This window comes from Bison bison, unplaced genomic scaffold, assembly GCF_000754665.1.
Source record: "Bison bison bison isolate TAMUID 2011002044 unplaced genomic scaffold, Bison_UMD1.0 scf7180017864297, whole genome shotgun sequence".
NCBI lineage: Eukaryota > Metazoa > Chordata > Mammalia > Artiodactyla > Bovidae > Bison > Bison bison.
Genome location: NW_011494869.1, coordinates 5744359 through 5757034, shown reverse-complemented (window position 1 = coordinate 5757034; position 12676 = coordinate 5744359). Strand labels below are relative to the sequence as shown.

Below are 12676 nucleotides of genomic sequence, written 5' to 3'. Positions count from 1 at the left end.
GAAGATGGCTTATAAATTATAAATATGTAAATAGAATACAGTTTATATTACCTTTTTATTTATAAGAGACTAGATTTTTCTCATACGGAGCACATTACAAGAACAAAAACTTAGAAAATTTGTAATACTGGCTTCTTTCACATTACTCAGTGTCCTAGGACTGACCATGTTGAACATCAAATCTTAAGAAGTACCTACTGAGAAGGAATTTTCTTCAGTGTCTGGTTATGTCTTATCAACAGGTGGCAAAACACACTCGTGGATGTTTACATACAGTTGAATTTATGGTATTTCCTGATTCCTCAGCTTATATGCTTTGTTGAATTGATTGTAAAGGCTCCTCTTATTGTTAAATTCCAACATAGGATTTTTAGGAAGTTATACATCAGTTGTTTCCTTTAACCCAAGAGGCATAGCCCTATGCCCAACTTTCTGTATTTGTTTGTTTGTTTGTTTGAAATCTAATTATTTATGTTTATTTTTTGGCTCTGCTGGGTCTTTGTTGCTGCATGCGGACTCTTCTCTAGTTGTCCTGAGCAGGGACTACTCTCTAGTGGCGGTGTGCGGGCTTGTTGCAGTGGCTTTGCTTGTGGAGCATGGCCTCTAGGTGCACAGGTTTCAGTAGTTGTGGCTCACGGGCTTAGTTGCCACACAGGACATGGGATCTTCCCAGACCAGGGATCGAACTGACGTCCCCTGCATTGCCAGGTGGATTCTTAATTACTGGATCACCAGGTAACCCCCTTTGTATTTAAGATTTTAATAACTTAAAAACAATGATTTTTACCAACTTAAAATCTTTCAGTGTGCTAATACACATGAACCACTGGGCATTTGATTTTTACTTTTTTTAGATGGCACTTTGCACTCTCTTACTGTTTAGTCTATTAACTTGCAACAGTTAAGGACTTTGCAGGCCTGTTTTGTTATATTAGCTAAAGATTTCAGCCTGTTATAAATATTCTGGGTCCAGTATTGAAATGGCTCCCATTTTTTTCCCTCCGTTTATTTGATCTGATCATGTGACTCAACCCAAACTGAACCATAAACCATGAACTGAAAAAAACTCCTGGACCATGATCTGAACCAAACCCAAATACTATTATTCCTAATAACAGAGATAGAGTTCACATACTGTACATAATTCACCTACTTAAAGAGTACAACTCAATGGTTTTTAGTATCTTCAGAGTTGAGGGAGCATCCCCCAATTTTGTTGAACATAGCCATGAGCTGAATAGGTACTTCCCTGTAGTTCACACAGTAAAGAATCTGCCTGCAAAGCAGGAGAACCAGGTTTGATCGCTGGGTAGGGAAGATCTTCTGGAGCGGGGCATGGCAACCCACTCCGTGGGGAATGGAGTATTTCCATTTTTGCTTGGAGAATCCCATGAACAGAGGAGCCCACAGGAGCCTGGTGGGCTACAGTCCATGGAGTTGCAAAGAGTTAGACACAACTGAATGACTAACAATACAATATATGACCTGAAGAAAAATGTCATCCAGATCTCCAAGTGAATCAGTTCAGATTTGACCATATCCCATACATTTTCTAAAACCAATGAACTCAAACTATGCTTGACATCATGATCTTCTCTGAACCCAGAAACTGAGACCATTCATCTTTCCTTTCTTCTCTTAAGGAAACTGTAACATGCTGATAGCATATGATTTCCTGTTGAAAGTGTTAGAGAAATTTCTTGGTTTGGTTAATTAGAAAGATTGTGCCAAAGCAGGTTTTGCGACATTTAAGAAGTGTCAAAAAAAAAAAAAGAAGTGTCATCTCTCTGGAGACCCACCTGACCTGTTGGAAGAGAACCAAATTTCCAAGCATACTTGGGGATGGGAATGAATGAGGCCCACTCTACCACCCACTTACCTGTGTGTTCACTTGGTCAGATGACTTAGATTCTGAACTTGGTTTCCTGACCTAGAAAATGGGATTAAAATATCTATAATGCAGGATTGTTACAAGGATCTAGGATAATATATATGCCTAGATACAGTATACAGTGATTCATTCAACAATTGCTATTGAGAGCCAAACAGCATATATGCTAAACAGCATTATGGGTATGTATCATTCTTCGAAATAGACATTGACTCCCATCATCTTGGATGGGATGTTCTAGTGAGAGGAGACAGACAATAAATAATATACTTGTTAAAATATATAGTATGTTATGGACTTCCCTGGTGGTCCAGTGGTTAAGAATTCCCCTTTCAATGCAGGGGACACACTTTCAATCCCTGATCGGAGAACTAAGACCCCATGTGCTGCGGGTCTTAGCTGAGCCAGCGTGCCACAACGAAGAGGCCATGCACTGCAGCTAAGACCCGACACAGCCTACGTAAATAAATAAGAGAGATTAAATTCATTGCCAAGGTCATGCCAGGCTGGGATTTGAATGCAGGCAGTTGGTTCCTGAAGCTGTGCTCTTAACGACTCCTCTGTATTGTCTCTCGATGAATGTTTTCATTTTGTTTATAAGATTGCTTTTGTGCCCTTGAAAAAGAAGGAGAGTTGCCATATGAGAAAAGCTCCTGACAGGAAGGGTCATGCAGTTTTGTTTTAACAGCACTTGCTTTTGGCAATGAAACTTCAGAAGACAATGTATTCCCTCTGATTTGAAAAACCAGGTGTTTCCATCCCACATAATTCCTGTCTCTTCTTTTTAGATGCTCTTTCTTATGTAGTACCCCACGCTTGCTGTGTCATCAGTGCCAAACCAGCTGCCTTGGTGGACTGCAAGTTTGAACATGATTGGACACCTGACAGTCTTAGTATTTCAGCTACTGAGTCCTTCTGTAGTCAGGCTACTCTTGTTCATTCACATCAAATAAGTGGGAGATTTGGCCTGGGTTTTTTTGTAGTTGTTCATTCATTTGTTTTTCATTTGAAAAATACTTCCTGAGCACTTCCTCTGTGCCAGTTATGAGACTGGAGCCAAGCCACATGCTTGGGATCCAGCTCTGAACAGAACGGAGTTTCTGTCCTCATGAAGCTGACATTCTAAAGAGGACGGTTGGGTGACAAACAAGCAAGTCAACAAATATGTACTGTGTCATATAGAGTAAGTGCTAAGGAGATGAGTCTAGTCAGGCAAGGGCATGGAGGGAGTTTGCTATTGTAGGTGAATCTGTGAACCAGGATGAATAGGGAAAGCTTCAGTGATGAGTGACCTAAGCACACATGAAGGACCAGGAGCAGGAGCAGATCCTGGCAGATACATGGGGAGAGGGCCTTCTGGGCTTTGACTTTTACTGTGAGTGAGATGGGTAACCAGAGCAGAGGAATGAAATTATCTAACTTATTTTTTAAAAATTATTTATTTATTTTTGGCTGTGCTGAGTCTTCATTGCTGCATATGGACTTTCTCTAGTTGCGGTAAGCAGAGTCTGCTCTCCGTTGCAGTGCGCAGGCTTCTTATTGCAGTGACTTCTCTTGTTGTAGCCAGAGGCTCTAGAGTGTGGCTGTGGCACACAGGCTTCAGTTGCCTTGCAGCATGTCGGATCTTCCCAGCCAGGGATTGAGCCAGCCTCCCCTTCATTGGCAGACAGATTTTTATCTGCTGGACCACCAGGGAAGTCCTATCTATTTTAAAAGTTTATTGTGTCTTCTTCTACAGTTTTTTCACTGTCTCATGAAAGCTGTTGAAGTCTTTTGTGGTCTCAGAAATGCTTGACCCCAGCATGTACTAGTGGAGAAGGAGCTTTGCCTCTGGGGAAATGTGTCTTTGGCTACAAACTGAAGGAATTCTTCTTCATGGGTGTTTGTCATGTGTCAGGTATATGAAAGGACACAAAGGAGCCAATCTCTTCCCCCAGGGAAATCTCAGTAAACTGTGGCACACAGGAATAAATAGACAGTGGAATAGAGTGATATCCCTTGACAAGCCCAAGGTCCTAAGGGAACACAGAGCTGGGACCCTCAGGTAGGCCTGTCGGGGCAGCAAGGAAGTCACATTGATCAAGCGTGAGGCAGGCAGAGGAAAGGGGAAGTGTAACCTGTTTTGATATAAAATTGAACAAACCAGCCTCCATTAGGCGCGTCTAACATGATCTGATCCAGGGGTCATAGCTATGGCTCTCAGGCTTCTGAACAAAGCTGTCTACCCTGTTGGGTAGTCCAGACTTGGGTACTGTCTGTGCCGTGACACTGCTTACAGGTAGGGAAGGAACATAAAAGGGTATGAAAGGACCAGCCCTTTCACAGCCTCTACTGGGAATTCAGGTTTTTCCTCTCTGTTGATGTCAAGATTTAACCTGTCTGGAAACTATTATTATTTTTCCCCAATTTCTCCTTGTTCTTGTCAAGAACTGTGTTGCTTAAAACCAAATCTTGATAGTCTCTTTCATCTTTATCATTCTCCATGAAAAGTAAATATGATTTAAGCGAACTGCAGTGAGAGGCCCATCCTCAGAACAGCAGATAAGATATGCCCCAGGTGACAAGTGTAGGAGCAAACCACTTGTAAAGTGGTGCCCAGAATTCCGCAAACCCGGGCTTTGAAGGCTGATGCAGAGCTGTCACCTCTGATTCCAGTGAATGATGATTAGATTTGATGACCAGATTTGTCACCATCAGTGCTGTTTTCTCAATAACAGCTCGTGCACTGAGATGAGGGCTCGTGTGACTGTCCTGGGAAAACTCAGGGAAGCGAACAGAGCCACCACGGTTCTGTTTCTCATCAGGTTAAGTGAGCAAGCAGAACATGGAATTAGAGGGATCCTGCCTGGCTGTTAAAGTTTTTGTTTTTTTTTTTCAATTGCAAGATTATTTTTATTTATTTTTAATTAGAGAATAATTGCTTTACAATGTTGTGTTGGCTTCTGCCATACAACAACATGAATCAGCTGCATGTACCCATATGTCTCTTCCCTCTTGAGCCTCCCTCCCATGTTCACCTCCATCCCATCCATCCCTCTTGGTCATCACAGAGCACCAGGTTGAGATCCCTGTACTGTACAGTAGCTTCCTGTTAGCTGTTTTACATATGATAGTATATATATGTCAGTGCTACTCTCTCAGTTTGTCCCACCTTAAAGTTTCTTAGTTGACAGAAAGACAAATGATTTAGTATTGAACAGGTTAGCAGACTGACTGGATTTTAACAGAGGAAGTTTTGGGAAAGGGGAGGAAGGTGCTGTTGGAAAATTGAAATCATGCTTTCTTGATACCTGAACCCTGCCTACTTCTCTTCTGAAATTTTCCAAAGTTTATTTTTGGCCCTCTTGCCATTTGTTTTATCTTTATTTATATAGTTCTGGTTATGCTTGGTGTGCACCAGCTATTTGGGGAGTGATATTTTTCCATATTTCTGTTGGCTCCTATCAAGTGTCAAATTGGTTAAACTGACCTTTAGCATTTCCAAAGCAATCGTCGTTTTTCTCTCTGCACGGCTTTCAGAAGTGGAGATGATTTACATAGTTTAGCCAATAAAAAAAAAAAGCCTTCCATAGTTTGGTTTATTAGAATAGGTGCATTGGCCCTTAGGGCAGGTGACATGAAGATACCATGGAATGGGTTTCTGCCCTTTGGGAAGACTTAGAAGAGAAATACTATCCCAATTCATAAATTAGTAAAGACCTTACATCATCTATCTGTTCTCCAAAGCTTTTAGGGGAGTGGAAGGCAGTGTTGAGTATGTCCTTGGGGCTGGAGGTGAGAGCGACCAGCCATGAGAGTGACTTGTTCAGACTGGCCAGATGGAAGAGAGCGGCCAGGCGTCTTCCCTGCTTGCAGTGTTTGACGAGGAGTCTGCCCCACTGGCCTGCCGAAGGACAGCGTTCTGAGTTGGTTATGGGAGCTTGACCTGAACAGAATAAGCTGTTTGTATCTTTTGATGGTATGTGCAAGACCGGATTAAAATTCTGATGCTTTAAAAAACATTTTGCACAACCAAACATTGTATACATGTAATGGGATTTGGTACTGTGATGAAGGTGTTGAGGAAGGTCCAGAAATACTTCTGGTCACAGACCTCTGCCTGCCTGTCCTGAGTGGCTGATTGCAGATGGACTTGGTACAGTCTAGTCATAAGTCATCAAGAGCAGGAGGCCATTACGGCTGATCTCAGCAAGGTGTGGAATAACCGGCTTCTCCCAGTTGCACCTTTAAGGTAGCACAGAGATTCAACGCTGGCCTTACAGTAGAAGCCCTTTTCCAGTCAAGATTCTTTTGCCTATCCTGACTGTGGAATAAATGCCTGACAGTCAGAGCTGATTCTACACTGAGCCTTGAGGCAGAAGCATTGGATCAGGCGGGGTTCCAGGCCAGGAGGCTTTTGTCCACCAAATGTAGAAATGTGGGCCAAAACTAAACCTTAAAGTAAGCAGGCAAAAGGCTTTGGAGAGTCTATGTATTACATGGACCTGGGCTGGCTTTCATACTTCAGTTATCAGACTGAATAAGCTAAACTTTTATGTGTCAGGAAGGCCTCGGACCTAGCTCCAACTTGTTCTCTGATTTCAGCTCTTACCTCGTAAATACTAAGCCTGCAAGTGGAGGTACCTATTATACTGTTGCCTTTTTGGAGGTCACCCAAGGGACTCCTCCGAGGACTGAATTGCTTCTACCATTAATGCCGGAGGCATGGAAGCCACTGATGGCATTGGGTTGGGGTCCCAGGTCAAAAGCAGAAGCAGCTTGTCGAGTCTTATTGAGAAACAGTCCCCAAAGAGTTGAGTTTTTCTGGAATTTCCCTTCACTTGTAAGCGTCAGGCTTGTCTAATAGATGTACAACTTGATTAAATGCCAGTGTATCACAGATGCAATTATATTTAAGAACAAGCTACTTCTAATCCCTTTGCCATCGCTGATTAATTAGACACTTTGAACTATGCCCAACTGTTTGAAAGCTGTGAAAAATACAACCTGCATACTTAAAATTTCTGCACAAGCTATTTCCTCATTTGTGCCTATGTGCTTTTTTTAAACCTTTTTAAAAAACCATTCTTTAAATGTAATATGTATTTATACATGTTCCCAAGCACACAATCTGGCTATTTTCTCTATCATGGTTAGCAATCCTTCCAGTTGGCCAAGATATACACTCACACAGTAAATCACATAACAAAGTATGTAAAAAACCAAGTGAATAATTTAGACTTACCTTCAGATTTTTGCTGTCATTGGTTACACTTCACAATGTTTGTTTTTTCCTTCTCGATCTTGCACAAATACCTCATAAAGGATCGTTGCTGCTGTTTCTAGTGGTATCTCTTTATGGAGGTTTTAGAATATTTTTGTGGTGCCTACCAGGAGCTGGGTGGGAGCAGGATAGCTGGTACAAGGTATAGAAAATTTTCGTTTTATGACGTATAATTATTACCATATATCTTGCACCATGTTTTGCAAAGAATTCCCAAGTCTTTTCTGTTATAGAACTGTCTTTTAAAGTAAATGAACGCTAAAAGACCCATTCCACAAGTGAAGATGCCCAGGCAGGGAGTCTCAGAAACTGATCCCTGGTGATTCCCATGGGCCATACACTGGACTTGTAGGATGGGGTATCTGGATGCACTAGAATATCAGTTTGAATATTTATGTATTTCTCTATCCCTGGACTGAAAATTTCATCAGTTGGCACATTGATCCTCTTGCCAGGCCTTGAACTCGAAAGCCTGCTTGGCTCAATCTTAAGGGGCCTCAAGTCCCTATACACCACCGTGTTTCAGGCCAGTTTTTCTTTCTTTGACTTGATGTCCCCAAAGTGGGGTAGGTAACAGTTCATCCCACTTTGGAGGAGATATTTACCTTTGACCATGCCTTTATTATATGCACGTATATTTCCTTCCCACTCCCTAATCTCCCTCCTGAATTCCAAACCAGATTTTGCCCCTTTCCAGAAAAGCCAGACTAAATCAAGGTCTCCACCACTAGATCTCTCCCTCTTCATGGAGAATGAGGAAGCAGTCCATCCCTGGCTAAGCCAGATTGTTTGCAATGAATGTGTAGAAAGTGGAACACAGTTGAAAGGCTTTAGGTAATTGTGCAACTCTGATTTTTATTGACTTCGTCTTCTCTCACCCTCCTAGGTAACAGCTTGTCTGATTGCTGTGGTGAAAACAGACCATGAAGTTCAAGTGCGGAGAGCTGCCATCCACGTGATTGTGCTGCTGCTTCGGGGACTCAGCCAGAAGGCCACTGAGGTAAGTCAGTCTCTTACCATTTGCAAATCCCCTCCCTCTTTGTTTTTTATCTGTTCATCAGTCTTCCTTTCACCAGGACAGGCCTGGAACTTTTTTCCTGGGTGAATTCATACAGATGAATCAGTCATCAGGGATTTTTACAGCAGGAAAATTCTGTTGTTTGCATCTTCAGTAAGAGTCTCTATTTTCTCTGTGTCACATTGGGCAAACTGCACACTAACCTCCAGAAAAACCAGGACACAAGTTTATAGGTTGAGGTCCTGGGCCTCAGCATTCCCTTCAGAGGGACAGGTTCCAGGGTGAGCTATGGACCACACCAAGCCTGGTTTTTATAGCGTGAACTTGAGTGATTTGTCTTCCTGACTCATTTCATTGTTCATATGGAATCACTAAAGGGCTTCATTTCAAATGTCTCCTTTCTAGCTGTGAGTGCAATCCATGAGATTTTAGTCATTGCATAAATTAAACTTTTATTCCTCCTCCAAGTGGGTTTGGCTGGATTTTCCCCAGTGTGTGGCCAGTCTAGGAAGAAAGTATATCTATTCACGTGTGTGCTGAGAATGAATGGCCTCTAAATTAATTTTCTGCTTGATTTTATTGGAAACACATTCCCAGTTGACTTTATAAAGAGAGTGTGCATTAATAATTCACTTTTTGGCATCCACAATGCTTGTCTACGGCTGGCACATCAGTATTTAACCAAGTGTCAGTGAAGCCATTAGGAAAGTGTTTGTTAGACACTTGGCTTTGTTCATGCTAGAATTTTGCCAAATTGAGTTCCCGACACCATTTTTGTACAAGCATTAGTTATCCCCCAGTTATTTTATCTAGGACCTTGACTGGAGTGGGGGACAGAGAGATCGTAACTCGACATTTCAGATAATGGTTTTAGGGTACTCACTGCTCTTGTTGAGAATCTGCTGTACAAAATGGAATTTTAAAAGTCAGTGTTTTTTTTTTTTTTTTAACCCACTGTCAAAATCTACAAAACTCTTGACAAATATAGCATTGTTATGTAAGTTGTTAACAACAGAGGAAACTGGGTAAGGCGTATACAGGAATCTTCTTTATTGTCCTTGCAGCTTTTCTGTAAGTCTAAAATTATGTCAAAATAAAAATGTATTTTAAAAATTGAGTTACAACACTATTAAACTGAATCTTTAAAACTCTGTAAGTGCATACACCTTTACTCAGTGAGAGAGAGAAAAAGTATGTGTGTGTATGTGTGTAGCATAGCAAATGTCTGGTTAGTAAAGTACAAGAAGAAATAGAAATGCTACCCAGATCTTTTCACATCTGTTTATAGCCGCTGAAAGCAACACTGGTTGTCTCACCAGTACTGAAATAATCTGTAGCCATGGAAGGTTTGTGTCACTTTCAGAAAGCCACGTGAATGAAAAACCTCTGTCCTCCAAACTGTCTCCAGTCTTTACTCACTGAAATGTATAAATTGTGCTTACTCAGTGAATAAAGAAAAGGAAATGAGATGGGATGAGTGTACAATTTCTCTTCCTGTTGCGCCCTTGAGACCAGGTGTGTTAAGTCTTGTAATCGTAGGTGTGATTATCATCAGGGACACTTTAATGAGAAGCGGAGATAACCACAGAGCTTTCAATCTAAGATTTTCTTCACTGCTCTGTTTTGCCCCCAGGAACAGCTGAAATGAAAATGCCGCTTTGTTGGTGAAGTTTTGTTTTGTTTTGTTTCCTCTTAATCACTGTCTCTCAAGCTGCAGAGTGCCAAAAGATAATCCTAGGTTTCAGTGAATTCTCTGTTTCTTGTGGATGTGCCGGCCTACAAACTGTGGTCCCAGCAGCTTGAAAAGAAAGCAAAGAGTCCAGTAAGAAGTGAGGTCCAGAAGATCAGGAGATAGGATGAAATCAGAGAGGGAAGACATTACCACCCCCACCAATGGGGTAGCTTTTACCTCTTTCCCATTTGTACATAGCTAGAATAGCCACTTTGGAGGGAAATATAGCCTTCTCTCTTTTTTTTTTTTTTTAGTTTTCTGAATGTTGAGTTTTTTTTTTTTAATTTAATTTTATTTCCAAACTTTACATAATTGTATTAGTTTTGCCAAATATCGAAATGAATCCACCACAGGTATACATGTGCTCCCCATCCCGAACCCTCCTCCCTCCCCATACCATCCCTCTGGGTCGTCCCAGTGCACTAGCCCCAAGCATCCAGTATCGTGCATCGAACCTGGACTGGCAACTCGTTTCTTACATGATATTTTACATGTTTCAATGTCATTCTCCCAGATCTTCCCACCCTCTCCCTCTCCCATAGAGTCCATAAGACTGTTCTATACATCAGTGTCTCTTTTGCTGTCTCGTACACCGGGTTATTGTTACCATCTTTCTAAATTCCATATATATGCGTTAGTATACTGTATTTATGTTTTTCCTTCTGGCTTACTTCACTCTGTATAATAGGCTCCAGTTTCATCCACCTCATTAGAACTGATTCAAATGTATTCTTTTTAATGGCTGAGTAATACTCCATTGTGTATATGTACCACAGCTTTCTTATCCATTCATCTGCTGATGGACATCTAGGTTGCTTCCATGTCCTGGCTATTATAAACAGTGCTGCGATGAACATTGGGGTACATGTGTCTCTTTCCCTTCTGGTTTCCTCAGTGTGTATGCCCAGCAGTGGGATTGTTGGATCATAAGGCAGTTCTCTTTCCAGTTTTTTAAGGAATCTCCACACTGTTCTCCATAGTGGCTGTACTAGTTTGCATTCCCACCAACAGTGTAAGAGGGTTCCCTTTTCTCCACACCCTCTCCAGCAACACTTTCTCTGCTTAGCCCTGTTTTGGCCTTATGATCATATCTGTTTATTTACTCATTCCCAAGTATAACCTGCAGCCAGAAGGGAACCCCCTTTATAAGCTAATTCTGCCTTACCTTTGCTGAAAATTGAATTTACAAGGAATACCCAGGAGAGGAGATACGTTTAGACCTGTGCTTTCTGTTGGCCTCAGAGTTAAGAACAGCCCTCCTTATCATGGAGATTACGAGATGGGAGACAGCATGGGAAAATTGTGCCTAACTCTCTAACTCTTCCTAAGTTAAGTCTTTGCAAGGTGACTTGTTTATTTTGAAAATTGTAAATGTTTAGAGCATCCATATTATTAGAACATTCATTCATTCCAAAGACAGTAATGAATAATTGGAACTTACAGTAATGGCTGAACAACAGCCTACCGGTTGTATCTGGGAGGCATGCAGTGCATTAGGGGTGCATGCATGCTTAATTGCTAAGTCATGTTCAGTTCTTTTGCGACCCCATGGACTGAAGCCCACCAGGCTCCTCTGTCCATGGAATTTTCCAGGCAAGAATACTGGAGTGGGTTGCATTTCCTTCTTCAGGGGATCTTTCCTCAGGGATCATACCCTCATCTCCTGCATTGGCTGTTGGCTTCCTTACCACTAAGGCACCAGGAAAGCCTTTTTAAAGATTTTTGAATGAGTGATTTGGTGTGACCAGAGGCTCTCAGAATCCTGACCATATATTCCCCTTAGGAGCAGTAGTTCAGTATCCATTAATTCAGGATCTGTTAATTCAGTGTTCACACAATTTTATAGAACATAACTATTAATATTATGAATAACAAGAATCAACTATATATACACTGGGGAAAAGGTTGAGTATCTTAAGAGAATGAATGATTTGGGGTTTACCATAGTTCTAGATTTATGTAGGTAACTAATACCACAGTCCTCTGCATAGTTTATTGAAAGTTGACTTAGAAGAACTGTGTGGGACTTTCCTGGCAGTCCAGTAGGTAAGACACTGCACTTCTGCTGCAGGGGGCATGGGTTCAAGCCACATGGGTTTGATCCCTGGTCAGGAAACTAAGATCCTGCATGGTGTGGTCAAAAAAAAAAAACAACAACTGTGAAATACTTTAGAACTTTGCACACAGGTTTGTAGTGACTAAGTATGATGGCATTTTAATATTGAAGTTTTCTCCCTTGTTTTTTAACATTAAAAAGTAATTACAGCACATACCATTTCTTCCTTCTAATCCCTAATTTTAAGTGACAAAAGAATAATCTATACTCTAATGGGAGATAAGTAAGTCAGCTTTAGAATTTATTCCTTCAAGATGACAACCAACCCTCAACACCATCTTGTATCTTCAAAAATATGCAAAATCTAGAAGCATCTTCAGGGAGAAGAGTTTGAGATTAATTATTAATTGATGGTTGAGTCAAGTTCAGAGCCAAATCCAGGCCTCCACCCAGGAATTTTTTTTAATATTTATTTATTTGGTTGTGCCGGGTCTTAGTTGCAGCTTGTGGGACCTAGTTCCCCAACCAGGGATTGAACCCAGGCCCCCTGCATTGGGAGCACAGAGTCTTAGCCAGTGGACCCCCAGAGAAGTCCCAGGAATGGTTTTTAATTCCTTCTTTTGAGTCCAGGGTTGGACTCTGATACTAGAAGTCTGTTCCCAGTAACTTTAGGAATAGTGGGTTCACTAACTTTTGTGCAGTTGGAAGTTGCTCTT

General features: G+C 41.4%; 1 protein-coding gene across 3 annotated transcripts in view; it reads left to right on the top strand.

Annotated features, from left to right (window-relative positions):
* TANGO6 (transport and golgi organization 6 homolog (Drosophila)) overlaps positions 1-12676 on the top strand; it is a 183794-nt gene that overhangs the window by 145690 nt on the left and 25428 nt on the right. For all 3 annotated transcript variants that reach the window (XM_010850962.1, XM_010850963.1, XM_010850961.1), the window contains one exon: positions 8041-8154. In XM_010850962.1, the coding sequence (XP_010849264.1) occupies positions 8041-8154 (114 nt within the window). The remainder of the gene's footprint in view (positions 1-8040; positions 8155-12676) is intronic.